The following is an 18866-nucleotide window of genomic DNA, read 5'->3' as shown; positions in this document are numbered from 1 at the left end:
AGGGGGCGGGGGGGCCCGCAGGCGCTCCTCGTTCTCGTCCACGTCCGTGTCGTCGATGAGCGGGATGTTGTGGGTATAGTCGTTGATCAGAAACTCGGGCGTTGCCATGAAGTTATGGATGGAGGTCTTGGATTCCGGTTTCTCCAGGCCTTCGTAGAGGGAGCTACGGAAGGCTTTCACCACCCGGATCTGGAGGGGGAGGGGGGGAGGGGGCGGGGGGCGCGGGGAGGGGGCGCAGGGGGAGGGAGGAAGAAGGAAGGACACCATTAGCGGCTGGCTGGTGCCCGCGAGTTCCACCCACATCCACGGCAGGGGTCACTGGCATGACAAAATGTTCGTCCCTTGGCACCCAGCGGTTAGGGCCCTCTGCCTGGCGATGGTCAGGGTTTTCAGGCTTGGGTCTCACTCTCGTCCCCTGATGCACATGCAGGACAAACGGGCTGACCTGAGCCACGGACACACTGGGCCCCCGGCTGCTCCCCCTGCCCCCCTCCCGGCACTGGCCTGGATGGCTCCCGGGCTGTCTGCCGCGCACAGGAAGGTGACTAGAAAGGGTGGCTCTCTGCTCCCGGCTTCTCAGGGTCCCCTCCTCTGTCCCCCAGCTTCCGTGGCTGTAGCCAGCGCCCAGACCCATTTGCCCATCAGGGTTCCTGCTGGGAAGACCAGCAGCCCTTCTGCGTCTCTGTCTCGTTTGATCCCTCAGGGGCCGACTGCCCCTCTTTCTGGAAACTTCTCCTGCTTCCCTGACATTGCCTGTGTCTGGCCCTCCTCCTACTCCACCGGTTTCTCCGTCTCCTCCACTGCTCCTTCCTCTGGCCCAAGGTGCCCAGAGCCCTGGCCTGGCCCTGGCCCTCCCCCTCCCCGCAGGCCACCTCCTGGCTACAGCCAGGGACTGGCTCCTCAGAGCTCCAGGCACCCAGGACAGAAAACGGCGTTTCTTTTGATTCGCCCCCACCAAGCCTGCCCCGCGGGGGTGCACCGATCGGTGCCTCTGTACAGCCCTGCCCGCGGCTGGGTGCATTTGCTGGGGGGGTGGTCATTCCCCTGCGTGGAGCTGCCCGCCAGCCCTTCTCACGCCAGCCTCCTCCTCGTCACTCTCCAAGCCAGACAACCTCTTTTGGTCCCTGGGCTCTGCCGTATCCCCCCCCACTCAGGCTTTCTGCCCCTTGTTCTTGGCCGCCCTGCCGGCGTCTGCAAACCTCACATGGGCACAGCGCCTTGCTCGCTGGCCCTGGCCGCCTCGGCACCCCTGAGCCCAGCGCTGCACCCCCCACGACCCTGAAGGCAGAGTTGATGGGAAGCCCACTCCCAGGCCCCGGACTAGCCCGCTGGCCTTGTGCTGAGGAGGCGGGGTTGGGGGGGGAGCAGAGCCTCCCTCAGTGAGTGAGGAGTGGACACAGCACGAGCTTTGAAGTCATTTCCAGGTCCAAGGCTCTAGGATTTGGTTTTCTTGGTTCAGGCCCAGGATCCAGCTCTGGCCCTCAACCTGCTTTTGTCAGTCAGTCTCGTGGGGCCCACAGCCACGCCCATGGCTTTGCGCATTGTGCCCGGCTGGCTCGGAGGTCCAGGGGCAGACTCGGGTAGATCCAACAGTCTTGGCCCACAAAGCTAAAAAGAGTTACTCTGGCCCTTCAAAGAAGTTCGCTGCCCCTGCTTGAGACCACGAATCGCATCGTTGACAATGAGTCCCTTTCAACCCTGCACTGTCTGGACCCCAGGATCAGCATTTGCTCAGCCAAGTGCAGGGCTCCTCGGTCAGTTGAAACCAGGGGACCCTCACAGTCAAGTGCAGAAAAGTGAGCCCAAGAGCTGCACACGACTGGAAATTTCTAATGACACATAGCAAACCCAGTTTGGATTTTCTCCGGATCTGGCGAAGCCGCATCTTCCAGATGGCAGGCTAGCTTCTCAGATACAGGGGAACGCAAAATGAAAATCATCGGAGGTTTTTAATGAAAAGAAACAATTCACTTTTTGTAGCCATGGCAGATGTGGCCTCATTATCTGGGCCTTTTCTGGTGCCAGCATTGGGTGTGGGGAGGGTGGCCGCTGGGACACCGGCTGTGGGGCGCAGTGGTGGCGGAGTATTTACTCCGGCTGCCAGGACCCCTCAAGTCCCAGCAATGCCAGCAAGCTGCACGCTGCTGCCCTTGACCCCGGCGGCCTCTGTGCTAAGTCTGCCGGCCAGGATCCTGTGCCCCGGCTACATCCGTTCCTCTACTGTGGACCTGGGTCACGTGATCGGCCAGGCCCCTGTGCAGAGTCACCCTCAGCTCTCCCTGTGGGCACCTGGCTGACCGCCAGTCTTCGCTCCCCAAAGGTGGCTGGCTCTCCCCTCCCCAGCTTCTGCTGCTCTGGCCTGGAAGTGAGTCCGACTACACCAGGAAGGAGGGCCCTTGGCAACGGCTTGACACCTGGCAAAAGTTTCTGAGACAGGGCTGCCCTGGGGGCCTGGGCTCACACACAGGGGGACCCGACGATGTCCCCATGGCGGAGTTTAGTGCGTCCCGGCCAAAGCCTGGTCACAGCCGCATGGATCCAGCGCCCGGCCCTTACTGCCTCGCCTGGCCTGAGACGGTCCCAGGGGCCAGGGCACGGTGCTCAGGCCACCTCTCCATCGCCAGCACCCCCAAAGGGGTCCCACTGCCCTCCCACTGTCCGTGCCCACAGCCCATGGCACCCCTTGACACCATAAACGTCCCCTGCGCCACCTCCACTTGTGTCTGCAGCCAGGGCCCACGGCTCAGCACCTGCTGCCCTTCACCCCCCTCCCCGATGGCTAAGGGGCCTCTCAAGTTGAAGGAGATTGAGGAGGTACCCAGACCCCTGACCCCAGGGCCACACCTCAGTGTGGCTTTGTGGTCCCTAGGTCCCAAACCTCCCCGTCCCTGCTGCTGCTGTGGCTGCCAGGGACCCACAGATCCCTGGCCCCTCAGTCCTTCCCCGGCTCCGGCCTGCCTACCTGCAGCCCTTGGGTCTCTGCCCCATCCCTGCTCTCCGGCCACTGCCAGGCCCCGCCCTCCGCCATCTGCAAAGGCCGAGCAGGAGCAGATCTGGCTCGGGCCAGGCCCCCTCAGCTTCTCGTCACTTCCCCCGGCATCTGAGGTGCGACCCTGCTCCCTTGTCTGGGTTACCCTGTCCCTCCAGCTGCTGGTGATGGTGGGACAGAGTTGCTGGTCCTCCGGGGCCTGCCGTCCCGGGACCCCTTGCCGCTGCCCACCCCCTCATGGCCTCGTCTCCCGCTTGCCAGCCTTGATGGCTAGTCTGTTCTCAGGATGGCAGCCTAAGCCGTCTTTTGAAACAAAAGCCAGAATGCGTCGCGCCCTCCACTGGTCCAAACCCCGCGGTAGCTGTGCCTCCATCAAAGGGAAACCCTAAGTCCTGCCAGGGCTGCCTCGGCCCACTCCCTTCCTCTTTCTCCTTTGCTGTCTGCACTCTCAGCTCTGCCTCAGGGCCTTTGCACATGCTGTTCCCTCTGTCAGGAAGCTTCTTTCCCACTGAGCCTCACGCTGCCCCCTCCTTCCATTTACAGCCGCAAGCCACCCAGCTCCCCCAGCTCCCTGCACCTCTTCTGCCTCCCTCTCTCCCTAGCATCACTCACCTTCAGCCGCCCCCCACATCTCACTGTCCTCTCCTGTCGCCTTTCACTGGAACATAAGGACCCTGAGGGCAGGGCACTGTCCGTCTGGCTCACTGACGCCCCCAGCACCCAGCGTGGCATCTCTCGGCCAGCGGTCCGCCCACTCCGCTCTGAACAGCTAGCTCGAGTCTCCCCCAGGGCCGTTACACCGGAGCGCAGCTCACACAGCCGGCCCGGGTCTGCTTCCTTCTCCTCTGAGCCTTGGGACCGGCCCAGCCCCCGCTGTGAGCCGTGGCCTGCCTTCCCCTCGACCGGGAGCTCCACCAGTGGGGGTGGGGCAGGTGGCGCTCCAGACCCACGGGACCACCCCCGGCCCACGGAAAAGGGGCTGGTGCCAGACTCTGCCACGGGGCGAAGAGGTGGGGCGCGAGCGGAGCGGGCACAGGTCGCGGCTGAAAGTGAAGGTGCCTCGCTTTTATCTTGAACTTGAATGGCTTGAGCTGGCAATGGAGGTGGAGGCGGGGAGGAAGAGACGAGAAAAACAAAAGCAAAGGCTCCCGAACAACAGCGACAAGGGCCACGACAGAAACCAGGCTCAGAGAACTCAGAACTCCTCTGTCGGCTCCCGCCCCGTCCCTGCGCTGCTCCCCAAAGCCCCCGCGCGCTTGACGGCCACCTGACCCTGTACGAACCGCCACCTCCGTCCTGCAGGAGGAGGGAACCTGGCAGCTGCCCTGGCGTCTGGGCTTTGGGCTTCGAGCAAATTCTGAACATAGGCATGAGGGTGACTCGTGACCTGAAAGCCACATGAAGAGGCGTGGGGCGATGTGCCCGCACCTGAAGGGGTGGCAAGGGACGGCTCCCTTTCCCCTCCATGCAAACTCCCGAGCTGGGCCCTTCCCTGAGGGATCGAACCCCAAACCAAACTGAAGACACAGCTCCGCGTGTGGGGGCACAGCCGAGAGCGCTAGTGGCTGGTGAGTTTTGTGAAGAGTCCCTCCCACGCCGTGGGCATGCACGCGTGCCCAGGACCAGACAGACCAGACTTGGTGGCCGGTGTCCACCGGACGTCACGCTGAGGCGACCCAGGCCTGGAGGCTCCTGGGCTTTTCTGGGGCTCAGCCTTGCCTCTCATTCTGGCCACGTCCAGTGGCAGGGCCTCGAATAAATCTCCTGAGCGGCCTGGGCCCTGGCTCCCAGCCCCAGGAGTTGGCCTGGAAGTGCCTACTGGGGAGGCCACCAGAGGGGGTCTTCCGGGGTCTGCCTGGGGCTGCAAGCGGCTGTGTGCTTTAGCAATTGCCTGGAAGGTCCAGAAATGCCAACACACTATCCCCAGAAACCCACGTGGGCAGACTTGGCTCCAAAGCAATGAATTTCCCGAAAAGCAAACTCCAGCCAACAGGGCTCCTTCCTCAGTTACAGGGGTGTGAGGGGCGCGCCTCCCCAGGCGGTGGAAGGGCGTGTCCAAGGAATCCTGGGGCCTCCCCTGGCCGGGCTTTGCCGAGTTGGACAGAAGGCTTCCGTGTTGCAAAAGTCAATGAAAGAATATGCAACTGCTGGGATCTGCTTCCGGCTCGGTTAATCAGAGCCTAACGGCCCCGAGGGAGCCCTTCTGGCCACATCTGACCACACTCGCCACCTGCCCCCGCGACAGTCAACGTCTGAACAGAGTCGCAGCGTTGGTGCAGGAGCGGGGGGCTGGGGTGTGTCTGCGTGTCCCTGCTGGCACCTGGGAGCAGACGCCTGGTGTCCTGGGCTTGCTGCTCGTTGGTAAACCTGAGTGAGCAGAGCCCCCCCGCCCCCGTCCGGCTAGCCCTTGGGGATGCTGACAGCCAGCAGGGGACTGGTGCTGAGCTTCTTGCAGCGTTAGGGTGTGAGAGTGAGCCTGGGGCAGGCATGGCGGTGGCTGCCACACCAACAGGGGACAGGACTTCACCTTCATTTCCAAAAGACTGAAGGTGCTTAGCAAAGAATGCTCTTTCCAAAGTCACTTGGGCGGGTGGCCTCAAGGCCATGCACCGCTGAGGTCCCAGGAAGTGAGCTGGTGGGCCAAGGATGAAATGGCTGGGACGGGGGCAGGGGTTGGGGGGTGGGCGCCCAGGCCAGGCGGGAGAAGAAATGGCTGGGTGAGCAGGGAGGAGGCAGCTGAAGCCATTCTGGAGCCGGGAGGTCATCGCGTGCGACCAGGGGTGCGTCGGGACCCCCACATCCAGAGGCAGCAAGGTCCCGAGTGCGCATGCAGCCTGGGAAGCTGGTGGGGGTGGGGGTGGATGCGGGCGTGCGGAGCCCCAGGGGTGACTGCATCTCTAGCCGCCCCCCCCATCACCACTCTGAGGCTTCTCCCTTCCTCAGGCTCTAGGACAATCTCTGGCTACTTCTCGCCCCAGTGTTCCGGGCCGGGCCTGCGTTGGGTGAGCAATGTCACCTATGACTCTGGCGTTCAGGCTCCTTGTCCACACCCCCAACCGGGACTTCCACCTAGAGAGCCTGAGGTTCTCAGTAGAAGTGCTTTTGGGCCTTCCTGAAAGAGCCCTGCACCCTGCCTTCCTTCTGGTAGGTTCCAAGAGAGTGAGGGCCCTTCCCGTGGTTCGTCCGAGGCGGGTGCCGGGCCCGGTGATTTCTCAGGGTCTTCGGAGCACAGCCCAGGGGCTGGCTCGGAATTCCAAACCCATCTGCCGCACGGTCCTCCATCCAGCCTCTTCCTCCAGAGCGGCGTCCTTTCTGAGGTGCTGCGGCTTTTAGGCCACCCCTGGGGCGTCAGGACATCGGGACCCTCCTCAGGCAGAAGGCTCTCGGCTCTCCCAGTGGCACGAGGTGAGGAAGGGACAGCGGCTCTTCTGCTGGCCAGGAGCTGCTTAGGTCCCCAGGCGTGGCTCGCGACCGGACGGAGGGGTGGCTCCTGGTCCACTCTGCTGGGCTCCTGGCAGTGGGAAGAGGGCAGGACACGTAGCCGCAGAAGGAAGGAAGGTGCTAGAATCCGAGGAGGAGAGAAGAGAGAGAGACTGCCCCTGGGGGAAGCCTGAGGCGTCAGAGGGAGCCAAGAGGGGGGCCTCAGCAGGAGGGTGGGGGCGGCCTAGGGGTATGCAGGGGGGAGGGGCTGCCTCGCCCCCAAGTCACAGACAGGCAGATGGACAGACAGACAGAGAGGAAGCACAGAGAGAGCTGGCAAAGGAACACGTGGAGGAGGAGGAGGCCGAGGCTCGCCCGGGAGGCTGAGGGCCATTTCTGTCCTTTGCTGTGGCCGAGCCTCCTGCTGACCTCTCTGGGTGAGGAGTGGTGGCAAGGCCCCTTTGGGACAAGGCTGGAACATTCCAGCTCACCTGTGACAGCTGTCAGCCAATATGTGTGAGCTTTCAAGGGAGCTGGAGCCATGTGCGGACTGTGGTGTGGACAAGGCACGCATGCGCGCGTGTGGGTCTGAGTGTGCGTGTTCGGGTGCGCGCTCTTTCCAAAGGGGACATCAGGTGGCCCCGGCAGGGACCCGTGCAGCCCACAGCCCTTCCTTGAAGGGCAGCGTGGCCCGAAACGACAGCTTAAGCAAGAGAAGGGACGCCTCCCACTGGGGACCTCTCACCAGTTCCTAAAAAAAGAAAAGAAAAAAAAAAAAAGAAAAAGAAAAGGAAAATACGAAAGGAGAAAGGAAAAGAGGAGAACTCAAGCCAAAAGAAAGTCCCAGAGGCTGGCGCGGGAAAAAGCAGCGTTAACGAGCGGTTGTGGGAGTGATGGGTTCACGGAGGTGAGAGTTGCCGGGTCCCACTGGAAGGAAAGGAAAGAGGTCGATTGAACCAGCCTGTCCGGGGCTCTGGGCTCATCCTGGAAGGGTTACTGTTTGGCTTTCGAGAGCTCGACTTGGTTCCACGAAGTGGGAACCCTGGGCGGGGGCGCGGGGCTCACACGGTTCCTTGCATGGCCTTTCGCTGGGGGACCATGGGGTGGTGGGCTCAGCGGTCTAGTGGCTTTGCCTCTTTGTCTTTGTAAAGAGATGTGAGCAGGTGTGCAAGTTTCGACCTCTGGAGAAAACAGTCCCTGGGTTCCCTTCGAAATGTGACTGACATGGCGGGAACCGTTCGCTGGAACGGCCAGAAGGGGCTCAGTTTCTTCCAGCTTCTCTGGGGAAGGAGGACAGAGAGCAGGGACCAGATCAGGCTAAGACCTTCCAATGCCGAGGCCTGCTTGGAAAGAGCGAAGATGCTTTGGGATGCCTCTGAGGCCCGGGGCTCGGGCAAGGGCCTGCGGGGAGGTGGCCTCTGAGCAGGAGCAGCTGGCCACCCGCGAGCACACGTGGGGACACGTGACAGCCCCCTCCTGCAGCCGCGTCAGGTCTACTGCCTGCGGAAACCACCTCCAGGAGAGTTCTGGAAGCTGCCAAGGAAGGATGCTGCACAGACAGACACTGGCCTCTCGTTCCAGTCCCCTTTCTGCCGCCCCCGGCATGGTGCCCGAGGCGGCCCCCCGCCCGCGCCCCCCGCCCCCGACCCCAGACAGCACCGGAAGCGGCCCAAGTTCATGAAGAACCATCGGCAAAGGCAGACAAGGTCAAGAAAGGAAAACCAATGACAGAAGGAGCGCTAAAGGCAAACCAAAAAAACCCAACAAAGAGCAGAACAGAAGGTCCAGCAGGGCCATGGATTCGGTACATTTCGAAAGAGGACATGGCTTTGCCGAGGGACCCCGCCGTCTGGGCGGGGGGGGGGGGAACAGGGCGATAGAGAGGGCACGGCCAAGCCACGCTGAGCGGAGGATGCAAGACTGGAAAAAAGAGAAGGAAGACTCGGGAGGCCTTGTCCTCCCCCAGAGATGCCATTTATGAGAGAAAAGGGGACTCAAGACTCACTCCCAGCGGCACTGGTGGGATTGGCGGCAGAGAGAATTACGTGAGTAGGGCTAGAAAGATTGGTTACGTCATGGAGCTGGCTGAGGACCGAGGACCGCCGGCGCACAGCACCCTGAAATGAACCGCTTCTCTTGAAGGTACTCACTACCTCCATCTGTGGGAGAGAAAACGAGATAAAGTTTGGCTTGCAGTGTGGTCCCGGCGACCACGCGGGGGTGGGGCTGGGCGAGGCCAGGGGCCGGTCTGGGCACATATCGTGACAGCAAAGCCTCAGCGAGGTCGCCGCGCTCCCTGGGAGCTGACGGTGCTGCTGCTGGGGCCGGGGCCGTGACCGTGGCCCGGGCCGGCAGCCGCCGCGCGAGAGGGGGTGTGCGGAGCAATTGCGTGGCGCCCAGGAGGCCGGGCGCGCGGGGGTTAATGTCGGGCACACTGCAAACATTTTAGAAAGAGCCATTTGCACTCACGATATGTTCATTGCAAGCCACTCGTCAGTAAGTACCTGCGTCTGGCAATACTTTGTTATCCTAGGTCAGTACTTCTCAACCCTTCTTTCCGCCCCAACACACCTGAGGGATGTGACATGCTCCCATCAGAAACGAGGCTCCTGGCTCATCCGAGTGACTGGGGGCCACCACGTGGGAAGTCTCAGTGCAAGAACCGACTTTCCCCAAAGCAACTGCTGTGTCTTCAGAACCCTCCCCGCAGGGCCGCGGGCAGGACGGCCGGGAGCGCAGGGAGCCTGGGTCCAAGGACCAGTGGTGGCTGTTGCTTTGTCCCCCACCCTGATTCGGGCTTCCTAGGAGGCGACGGGGACACGGGCTCTTGGGAACCGGAGACGCAGTGTCTTTGGACTTCCCGATCCCTCTGGCTGGCACAGGGGCCTGGGGGCGATCAGATCCAGGCCTTGGGGCCCGAGGTGAATGTCCCCTCATCAGAAGGCCACCCTGCTGTGGCACCCTCTGGGCCACTTCTTAGGGGATACCCTCAGCTGCCGGTTGGGGGGGTGGGTGGGAATGCTTGGTTTAGAAGGTGTATCTGATTTCTAGAAAGCTCCATCATTGGATGATGTGCACAGCCAAACAAGGGTGCATTTCTGGAGCCCAGAGCGCATGGGCTGCCTGCTCTGGGCCCAAGGCCAAGGCCGTAACTCCCAAGCCCCCGAGTGGCTACATGGTAGCCGCCAGGTTCAGTGGTGTGTCTGACACGGGACCAGGCTCTTGCAAGAAGGCAGCGTGAGCGCTCAGACTCCCCCCATCCCAACCCTCGGACGCGCTGCAAGACAGACGTACGGGTGTGTACCCGGCCAGCACATCCCGTTCAAGAGCAGGGGACCCTCGAGCCAGGACTGAGACCCATGAGTGAGGCGGACTGGGTGCCCATGGGGGACGGGCACAGTGCCGAGCGCCCCAACACTTTGAAGCAACATGCCCCGTGCCGTGATGTTGCCGTTTCTTTGGGGCAGGCCTAGGTTGAGATGTTTCTAAGGCTATACGACAAAGGCGACAAGGGCAGGGAAAAACGCCGTTTCCTGCCCCTGATGTGGCCTCTCCTTGTGTCCAGATGGGAGGACGTATCGATCAAAACACCACAAAATTGTCCCTGCAACCCCCCCCTCCACCCTGGAGGCCCACACGCTGGGCCAGGGACAAGGCCCCGTCACTGCTGGAGCTTCTCTGCCATTTCGAACGGAATGTGAGCTAGACCTCGTGGGAAAGCTCCCTGTCTCCTGGTCTGGGAGGACCCGCTCCCAGGGGGTGTGTGAACACACACGATGGTGAAAGTTGCTCTGGCCTCCAAAATCTGGGGAGTAATTTCGTGTTTTGCAAAATTCGGGAATCTAGGGCCGGCTGTCTGGAGAACGTTTGCTTCTCTTGGCTTGGGGTCTACGTAAGCCGAAGGGCTTTATTTCTGTTTTCAAGCAGGTATTTTATAGAATCAAAGAGATGGTTCTAAAAACGTGAGCTCAAGGAACCCATTGGCATTCTCGAGAGACGTGGTGGATTCGATGCAACAAGGTCAAGAGCACATGGCAGGAGGAGGAGGACAAGGCTGAGGGACAGGGGAGGGACACTCGGGTGACCTTGGGCAAGTCCCTTCTCTCTGGGCCCCGTTTCCTCGTGTGGAAAGCAGGGACCCGACCGGCCCGCTACGCCAAGACTCACGGAGGGGACCCACTCGAGCCACCAGGCGGCAGTGTCAGGCCCAAGAGCCCACGGATACACGGGTGCCTGGGGCACCACGGACCTTCCCACAGACTGGGGCAGGGCTGCGGTCTCGGCTGCTAGAAAAGCCAACAAGAGCTGGCTGGGGCCAGGACGGGGGTGGCTGGGCCTTCACAGGTGAGACTCCAGTTCTACGGGGTGCTCCGTGTTCCGATGGGCCTGAGACTGCCTCCCTGGCCGCGCTGGCCTAGGGCCTTGGGGCGCCGGGAGGGATGAGTCAGAAGCCCGGGCTCTGGGTGGTCTGCACTCTGCAGCTTTGCAAAGTGCCCTGGGGCCGTCTGCTCCTCACAGACCCCAGCCAGGGGCACAGACCGCTCGCGGCCAACCAGCTCCTGAGTGCGTGTGCCGCGGAGGCGGGAGGGGTGGACTCTGAGAAGGCCCCACAGCGCTGCCGCCGCAGGATGAGGAGGGGCCCTGGGGACATGGCGGGAGCTGGGGATGCTGGCCCCGGACTGCGGCCAGCATGGAGGCGGCCATGCGGGCGAGCAGAACAGGCGGCCGGAAAGGCAGCAGAAGGTACAGGGGGGCAGGCGTGGGGGCGACGCCAAGGAGCAGGCAGGAGGCTGAGAGCTTCAGGCCGGGGAGCTGAGGCTGGAGCCAGGGCAGGGGAGGAGGGGTGCCCAGAGGCGGGGCCCCTGGCACACGTGCAGAAGCAGCTGGCCGCCTGGCACGGACGATTCTCTTGGATGGGCCCGCGGTGATGTGACAGGCTGGTGGCCGGCGCCGGGGAGAGGCGCGGTCTCAGGAAGTTGCCTGAAACCGACCCTGCAGAAGGGCGTGCGGTGGGCTGGGTGCACAGTGGGACCCCGTGGACAAGAAGCAATGGGACTTGGTCCCGGCGGTGGGGCCGGGGGTCTAGGAGGAGCAGGGAGCTATGGGTGTCACGGCCGAAAAGCGTGCCGGGCTCCATGGTGGACCCAGGGAGCCTCCATCCGGGCAGAGGTGCGGCTGGCTGGGCCAGGAGGACGTTAGGGGTGCAGGGGGTGGCTGCACGGCGGATGTGCTTTTGGGGGGCAGAGCTGTGCGGGGAGACAGGAAGGGGGTCTGGCTCGGGCAGAAGTGACGGAGCCATGGGTCAGGAGTGGGGGGCTGGGAGGGGTGGCAAGGCCTGTGGTTTGGGTAGAGCCGAGCCCAGGTCGGCTGCTGTGGGGCATCTGGCCGGGCAGAGGCGGAGGTGGCGCGCGGGGCACGTGATCGCCTTCTGGAGGCCGTGCGGGGAGGGCCCGGTGGCGAGGGATTGGCGGGAAGAGACCCAGGCGCCCGGGACTGTGGGAATTTCAGCAAGCAAGGGCCACAGCGGGGCAGCAGGGCACACCAAGGTCTCAGCGGGAGGTGTGACAGGCAAGCAGGACAGAGAGGGCTCCGCAAGCTGCCAGGCAAGGCGCTGGGTATAGCAGCCTCTGGGCCGGCAGGACGGCCGGCCGGCCCAAGGCGGGAGCCGGGAGGGTGTCTCGCAGAGAGACAGCGGGTGTGGCACATTCTAGCAAGGAGGCCGGCCAGGAAGGGTTGGGGCAGGAAGTGACTCTCGTGAAGCCTTCGGAGGTGCCTGACATTTGGAAATTACAATGAAAGGACCGACACAGTGGCCAGTGTTCGCTTCCCAAGTGAAGTCTTGCCATAACTTCACCATATAAGCCAGTGAATGGGGAGCTCGCTCCCCCGTGACCTCAAGCACTTCCAGCCAATGAAACGAGTCCCAGCAGCCATTCAACAGCGAGTGGCCCATGCCCCCGCCTCCCCGAGACACAGCTCTGGGTCCCAGCACATGCCCCTAGTTAACAGCCGCACCCCCCCAGGGCGGTGTCCGGGAGAGGCCATCTCAGTGCCACACTGTCCTCGAGCACATCGCGCCCATTTTCTGCCCGTCGTGGGCTCGCCACCCTCTCGAGACGGGAAACCAGAGTGGCCGAGCGGCCTGGCGGCTCACCTGCGTCTGGATCCGGTTGAGGCCCCGGAACCAGAGGATCTGGCCTCTGCGGAGTTCCCGCTCAGCGTGGTCGATCTCCTCCTCGCCCTCAGCCAGCTCCTCGTCGGTCATCTCGTCCTTCCCGGGCCCGTGTCCTGCTTCCTTCAGGCACTTGAGCTGGCTGGTGGGGATGGTGGCGATGACCTGGGCCGCCGGAGGCAAGGGACAGCAGGCAAGGGTGGCTGTCAGAGGTGCGGCTGAGAAGGGACCCAGGCTGCGCACCTCCCGCGGACACAGCTCAAGGCTGGCATCTATGCCCAGCGCCCCCCGGCACTGTGCACTACCATGTTCTAAACACGCCTTCCCTGTGGGCAGACCCAGGGGCCCACGGCCGCAGGCCTGGGCCGCCTTTCCCTGGTGCCAAATCCTGCCCTTCTCTTTCCTCTGGAGGCTGCAGTTTGCGTGTTTAAGCCCAGAGAGGAGGCTGAAGGCAGTCCTCGGGGGCTGAGACTGCAGGTCTCTGGGGGCCGAGGACCATTGCCCAGTGAGGGGGCAAGGGTGACGCTGGAGCCCAGGGCCCTGCGCGTGTGCCAGTGGCTCCCATTAATGCCCAGACGAGCAGCCCATGCAACCTCCCTGCATATGAGGTAAGGGACTCGCCTTACCAGACATCTGGCCCTGGCCCAGGTCCTGGGAGGGGACCTCTGGGCCCCTGGCACGTCCCGCCTCATGAGAGGGTCTTGGTTTGCCCCAGGGCCCAGGGCCCGCCAGGCGGTCTATGCTGATGGCGGGATTTGTGGCGCGGCCTTGGGCCGCAGGGGTCAGCTTCACCTCTGGGGCACGGGGACCCAGTCACTCAGGTCAGCCACAAGAGCGCCCCAGGCCTCCGGGACCGACCCCCACGAAGGTCCCGGGACAGATGGCTCAGGGGCGCTTCCCTGGTGGCGGTATTCCATTCGTGTCGTCTCGTGCCGCTGCTGGTGGGGTACCTGGCAGCTCATGCCTGGTCTCTCCTGGACCTGCCCTAGGCAACCGTGATCTTGGACTTGCAGCCTCCAGAGAACAACATCAGACTGGGTGCCTTCTGTGTTATTCTGCTGCAGTGGCCTGAGACACAGGGCCAGTGGATCCTGGGCTCAGCTTCTAGAACTCTGGTGCCCTGAACTGGCTGTGGCGGCAGCCTCGGAGTCGGAGGGGGGACTTGCCATCCAGAAGCTCAAGGCATTTCTTCACTTCCCTTGAGACGTGCGCTTTGCCCCTCGCAGGGCTTGGCCATGTACTGCGCGGTGGCAAAGATGCGAGTGTTTCCGAGCCACCCGATTCGATTCTAAGGCACGCTTTTCACCTCCTACCGTGGAAACGGAAGTGGAGGGTGGTTTTCTCTTGCCGGGGCCTGTGACAACGCAGCCATGGCCTTTGCGTGCTCTCTGCTGATGCTGTCACCTGTGGCCTCACATCTTGGCCCTGGCCTGTCCCTGGCTCGGGCCCCACCGGGTGTTGCCACGTGCTGTCCTAGGGGCCCGGTAGGGGCCCTGGGCTGCCCACCGACCCCCAGGGCTGTCACAAAGCGGACCAACGGGGAGGGTGAGGGGCTGGCGAAGCTGCCCAGCCAGACGCCTACCTGTCCCCACACCAGCTCCCCAACGCCAACAAACAGGCACCAGAGCCACTGCTCCGTCGAAAGGGGGGAGCAGCTGAAGGGCTTTCCGCCGAACTGGACGATGACGATCTGCAGGAGAGGGTGGGCGGGAGGTGGGTCCTGCAGGCCTGCGGCTCTGCTCAGGGCGGCAGAGGGGCCGTCGGTTCACCCAGGGAGACAGGCCCCCTCGGCCAGTGACTGAGAAGCCCCCCAGACCGGCCAATCGCAGGTCATGGGTGCTGTGTGGGACAGGCGTGCGGGCTTGCTTGGCGTTAGGCGCCCCCGGCCCCGGGCGCCCCGGACCGTCCCCTTTCCATTCTTTTCCGCCCCCCAGGGTGCGGCTCAGCTCGGCCTCCAGCTCCTGTAAGCGCGATGACTGAACACGCAGGTGCCCCCCGCAGCCTCTCCCTGGAGGTGTCTTTGCCCGGGGGCGGGCTTTTCAGCTACAGACCAATCAGGTCAAAGCCCGCACCCCAACTCCCTCTGGTCCTGGGCTCTTGCGCCCCAAGCCCCGTCTCCCTACCCCCCGAGCCCTGAAATGCTCCACACTGTCCCGTTGTCAGCCTGCCTCCCGACCAACCCGGCTGCTTCCGCTGGCAGGGCAGGCCCCTCGTCCGAAAGCCACGAGAAACAAACTCTCCCGGCCTGGCAGCCTCGCTACGCCTCGTATTTTCTATTAATACACCTCCCTGCCTCCTTTTGTTTTCTTTTCTTTTTTTTTGCACCTACGGCACATGCAAGTTCCCAGGCCAGGGACTGCATCCACAGCTGCGGCAACGCTGGATCCTTAACCCAGTTCGTTGGGCTGGGGATCAAACTCGGGCCTCTGCATCGACCTGAGCTGCTGCAGTCAGATTCTTAATCCATTGTGCCACAGCGGGAGCTCCAATACCCCCTACTTCGAATGCTCAGCGCCTCCTGGCGAGCTGACTGCCCAGCCTGGCCACAGTGCCGTGGGGGCGGAGGCCGGCTGTCAGCCCCCCGGCCGGAGAGACGCTCCAGAGACCTTCTGGAGGTGTGGCGGCCTCTCGCCCAGGAAGCAAGTGTTAGAAGTGAGAGGGGCCGCCCGCAGGAGTCGTGAGGAGGTCCGTTCCGAGGCGAGCCCGGGGCGAGGCCAGGAGTCGGAAAGACGACGGTGCGGGGCAGGCGGGCACCAGGGGCGCTGCGGAGGCTGGTGCGCGGGAGGCCCCGGGGCAGGGGGCTCCCCCTCCCCACCCTTTCCCCGGCGGGGAGCCGCCGCCCCTCTTACCTGGATGGCGAAGGTGCCCAGCACGATGGTGCAGAAGATGGGGTTGCTGAAGATGCCGTGGAAGACGTTGCGCTCGCCGTGGATCTTGCGCGCGTTGATCTCGTTGAAGAGCTGCATCATGACGAAGGTGTTGAAGATGATGGTGTAGTGCTCGGACGGCGGCGCGTGCAGGGGCGCGTTCCTCCCGCTGTCGATGTCGAAGAAAAGGTCCCCTGCAAGCCAGGGCCGGTGAGGGGCACCCCCCGCACGGCGGCAGCCCTGCCCGCCGCCAGGTGATGTCTGCGGACAGGGACGAGCCCCTCAGCCCACAGGCTACCAAACGCGAGCTCGCGGCCGAGGCCGGGGCCCCGGGGGCGCAGGCGCCTCGAGCTGGGGAGCCGCGAGAGCCCCGAGGACGGCCCCCAGGTGAGCCCCGATGGGCTTCTCCCACGTTGGAAGAGAAAGACCGCACACGAGGACCCCCGGGGGCTGAGGTCTGGGACCCCCACCCCGCGCTGCTCGCACGGAGTCTGCTCCCAGGAGCATGCGCTGAAAGCCAGGCCACCACGTGGTCCAGTGTCACCAGAAATCAGGTGCCCCGGGTGCCGGTCTGTCCCCTCCATCGCCAGCTGGGGCCAGGGTCTGAGGGCCCGGCCGCAGCGTAGGGTGCCCTGGGCCAACCTACCGACAAAGAGCAGGGTGAAGATGATGGTGAGCTGGTAGACGGCGTGGCCCAGGATGTTCTTCATCATGGTGCGTGAGATCAGGGGCTTGTCCCGGCCGTACGGCTTCCGCAGCAGCAGCGACTCGGTGGGTGGCTCCGTAGCCAGGGCCAGGGAGGCGAAGGTGTCCATGATCAAGTTCACCCACAACATCTGCACGGCCTTGAGAGGAGAGTCCTGTGGAGAGGAGGCAGTCACGCCACCGAGCCCCACTCCTGGGACGGGACACAGCCTGGGGTCCGTGTAACGGGAACTTAACTCAAGTGACAAGGCCACAAAGTCAGCCTTCCCGGGTTTTCGCAAAGCTTAGCAGAGGGTTTCTGCTGGGCTTTCGGATTCCCGCTCTTAAAACGCTGTCACTGTCCAGTCTCCTCTCGCCTGGTGGCAGGGGTCTAGGAGGCGGGGTTCGAGGTGGTAACAGGAGGTGGACAGACCCTGTCAGTTGCCCCAGATCCTAAAAGAGCCCACCGGACGGCGGCTGTCCTGCTTCCCCACACCCAAGGGGCAGGACCTTCCTTCTCATTGGCTCTGACGCGTTGGTTTAACACGAGCCCCACAGAAGCCAGACACCAAGGACCACAGTACATGCTGTAGGACTCAATGCTGTGACGCTTCCGGGCCAACAGATCCACAGAGACAGAAAGTGGGCCCCAGGGGCTGGGCCAGGGGAGAGCAGGGCGTGGCTGCTCAGCGGGTACAGGGCTTCTGGAAAAGTTCTACAATGAGATCTCTGACGGTTGCCCACCATGGGCAATGCGCCCCGAAGCACCAGATTGGACACTGAAATGGCTGCCGTGAGAATTGCCTTGTGGCTCAGCGAGTTAAGGGTCTGGCATTGTGCCCTGTCACTGCGGCAGCTTCGGTTGCTGCGGTGCCTCGGGTTCCCTCCCGGGCCCCAGCAAGAACTTGCGTATGTCACGGGTACACCAAAAAAAAAAAAAAAAAAAAAAAAAAAAGGTTAAAATGGCTATTTTGGTACAGTTTAGGTTATGTGAATTTTGCCTCGATTAAAAAATACCTTCGAAAGGGAGAGAGAAATTCCGGATGCTCACTGGTGGGGGCGAACTGGGCTCTTGCAAGAGGGGAAGAGGCTCCGGCAAGGGTTAACCTTGGAGTTCCCAGCAGACCCAGGACTTGGCACAAGCATGATCACAGCAGCCAAAGGTGGAAACGACCCAGATGCCCATTGATGGGGGGATGGATAAACAGTACGCGCTCCATCCACACAATGGAACATCGTGCCCTCATCGACAGCGAGAAAGTACCTGCCTCAACACGGCTGGACCTTGAAAACACTGTGCTAAGTGAAAGGAGCCAGACACAGACAAGCACCTCTGACCTGGTTCCGTGTACCTAAAAGGTCCAGAACAGGTAGGTCTGTAGACACAGAAGGCGCGCGGGGGGGGGGGGGCGTGGCGCCCCGCGGGAGGGGGACGGGGGAGCCCCTGCTGATGAAGATGGGGTTTCCTTTGCTGGTGATGAGAACATTCTGAATTGTATCCTCGCAAACGGTGAATTGCCTGGTATGTGAGTGCCACCTCGACCAAAAAGGTGCTGGGGGCGGGGGTCCCCCGGCCTTGCTCTGCACCCTGGGCTCCCGGCGCACGGGGCCCCGGTGCCCACCTGAGTAATGCAGGCGCCCGTGAAGGCCACGATCACGGCCACCACGTTGACCGTCAGCTGGAACTGCAGGAACTTGGAGATGCTGTCGTAGACGTTGCGGCCCCACATGACGGCCTTGACGATGCTGGTGAAGTTGTCGTCCGTCAGAATGATGTCCGAGGCCTCCTTGGCCACGTCGGTTCCCGCGATGCCCTGGCGGGGGGCACGACGTGTCTGCGGACCCCTTCGCAGCACCCCCTCCAACTCCGCCTTCCCTCCAAACGAGGCCCTCGGTCCTTCCAACGGGTCCTCTACTGGGACGGTTTTGGTTTTGCTGCAGCGCCCGCCAGCGGGGCCTTGTATCCCGCCACGGAGAAGGGACGGAAGACCCGTAGCTGGGAGTCCCAGCCGGGACGCCTTTGGCAGGGGCAGCGTGGCCTCCCACCCTCCATGCGGTGTCTGGACTGAGGGTGGCCCAGGCGGGTGGGAAAGGGGCCTCAGCTCCCCCTGGCGCCAGGGCCGCCCTGCTCAGCGGATTTGACAGACAGAACTGCTTCCGTACAAGCGGCAGGAGAGACGCGCTCAGCTGACAAGCCTCTCAGCCCTCGGGCAGCGCAGCCTGGCCCCGTCGGCTCAGGCGTCAACACACCAAATCCACCGAAACAAATCACACGTGTATTCCCCCCCACCCCCACCCCCCACCGCCCCCGACGGGCAGAGCTTGCAGAGGTCCGGGGGGCCAGGATGTGAGAGAGAGAAACTTCCAGCACTCTGCAACGTGCCTCAACGCCAGCTGCCACGTTCTTGCATGAAATGTATGTCCTGGGTCACAAGCACCCCCCTCTCCCACCCTGGTGAGCGAGCCAGGCTGATGGCAAGTGGCTTACCATGGCGAAGCCCACATCCGCCTTCTTGAGGGCTGGCCCGTCGTTGGTGCCGTCGCCAGTCACGGCCACCACCTGCCGCTGCTCGCCACTTGTGCTGTCGATGATTCCTGGAACACGGAGTGGGGTCCTGGGTGACCAGGCGGGGGCCGTGTGTGTGCGCGCACGTGTGTGCGTGTGTGTATGTGTGTACGGGGGAGGCGCCAGCCTCTGGAAACCTGTTGGGACGGCCACCGAGCCCTGTCTGCA

General features: G+C 63.2%; 1 protein-coding gene across 1 annotated transcript in view; it reads right to left on the bottom strand.

Moving 5' to 3' along the window:
• The window catches only part of ATP2B3 (ATPase plasma membrane Ca2+ transporting 3), a 38780-nt gene that overhangs the window by 2451 nt on the left and 17463 nt on the right, over window positions 1-18866 (bottom strand). Inside the window, 7 exon segments of the mRNA XM_021079667.1 lie at window positions 3-189; window positions 12564-12746; window positions 14164-14271; window positions 15431-15642; window positions 16095-16308; window positions 17755-17946; window positions 18621-18727. Of these exon segments, the coding sequence (XP_020935326.1) occupies window positions 3-189; window positions 12564-12746; window positions 14164-14271; window positions 15431-15642; window positions 16095-16308; window positions 17755-17946; window positions 18621-18727 (1203 nt within the window).

Source organism: Sus scrofa, chromosome X (assembly GCF_000003025.6).
Source record: "Sus scrofa isolate TJ Tabasco breed Duroc chromosome X, Sscrofa11.1, whole genome shotgun sequence".
Lineage (NCBI taxonomy): Eukaryota > Metazoa > Chordata > Mammalia > Artiodactyla > Suidae > Sus > Sus scrofa.
Note: the sequence above shows the minus strand (reverse complement) of the source record. Positions and strands in the feature narration are given on the sequence as shown.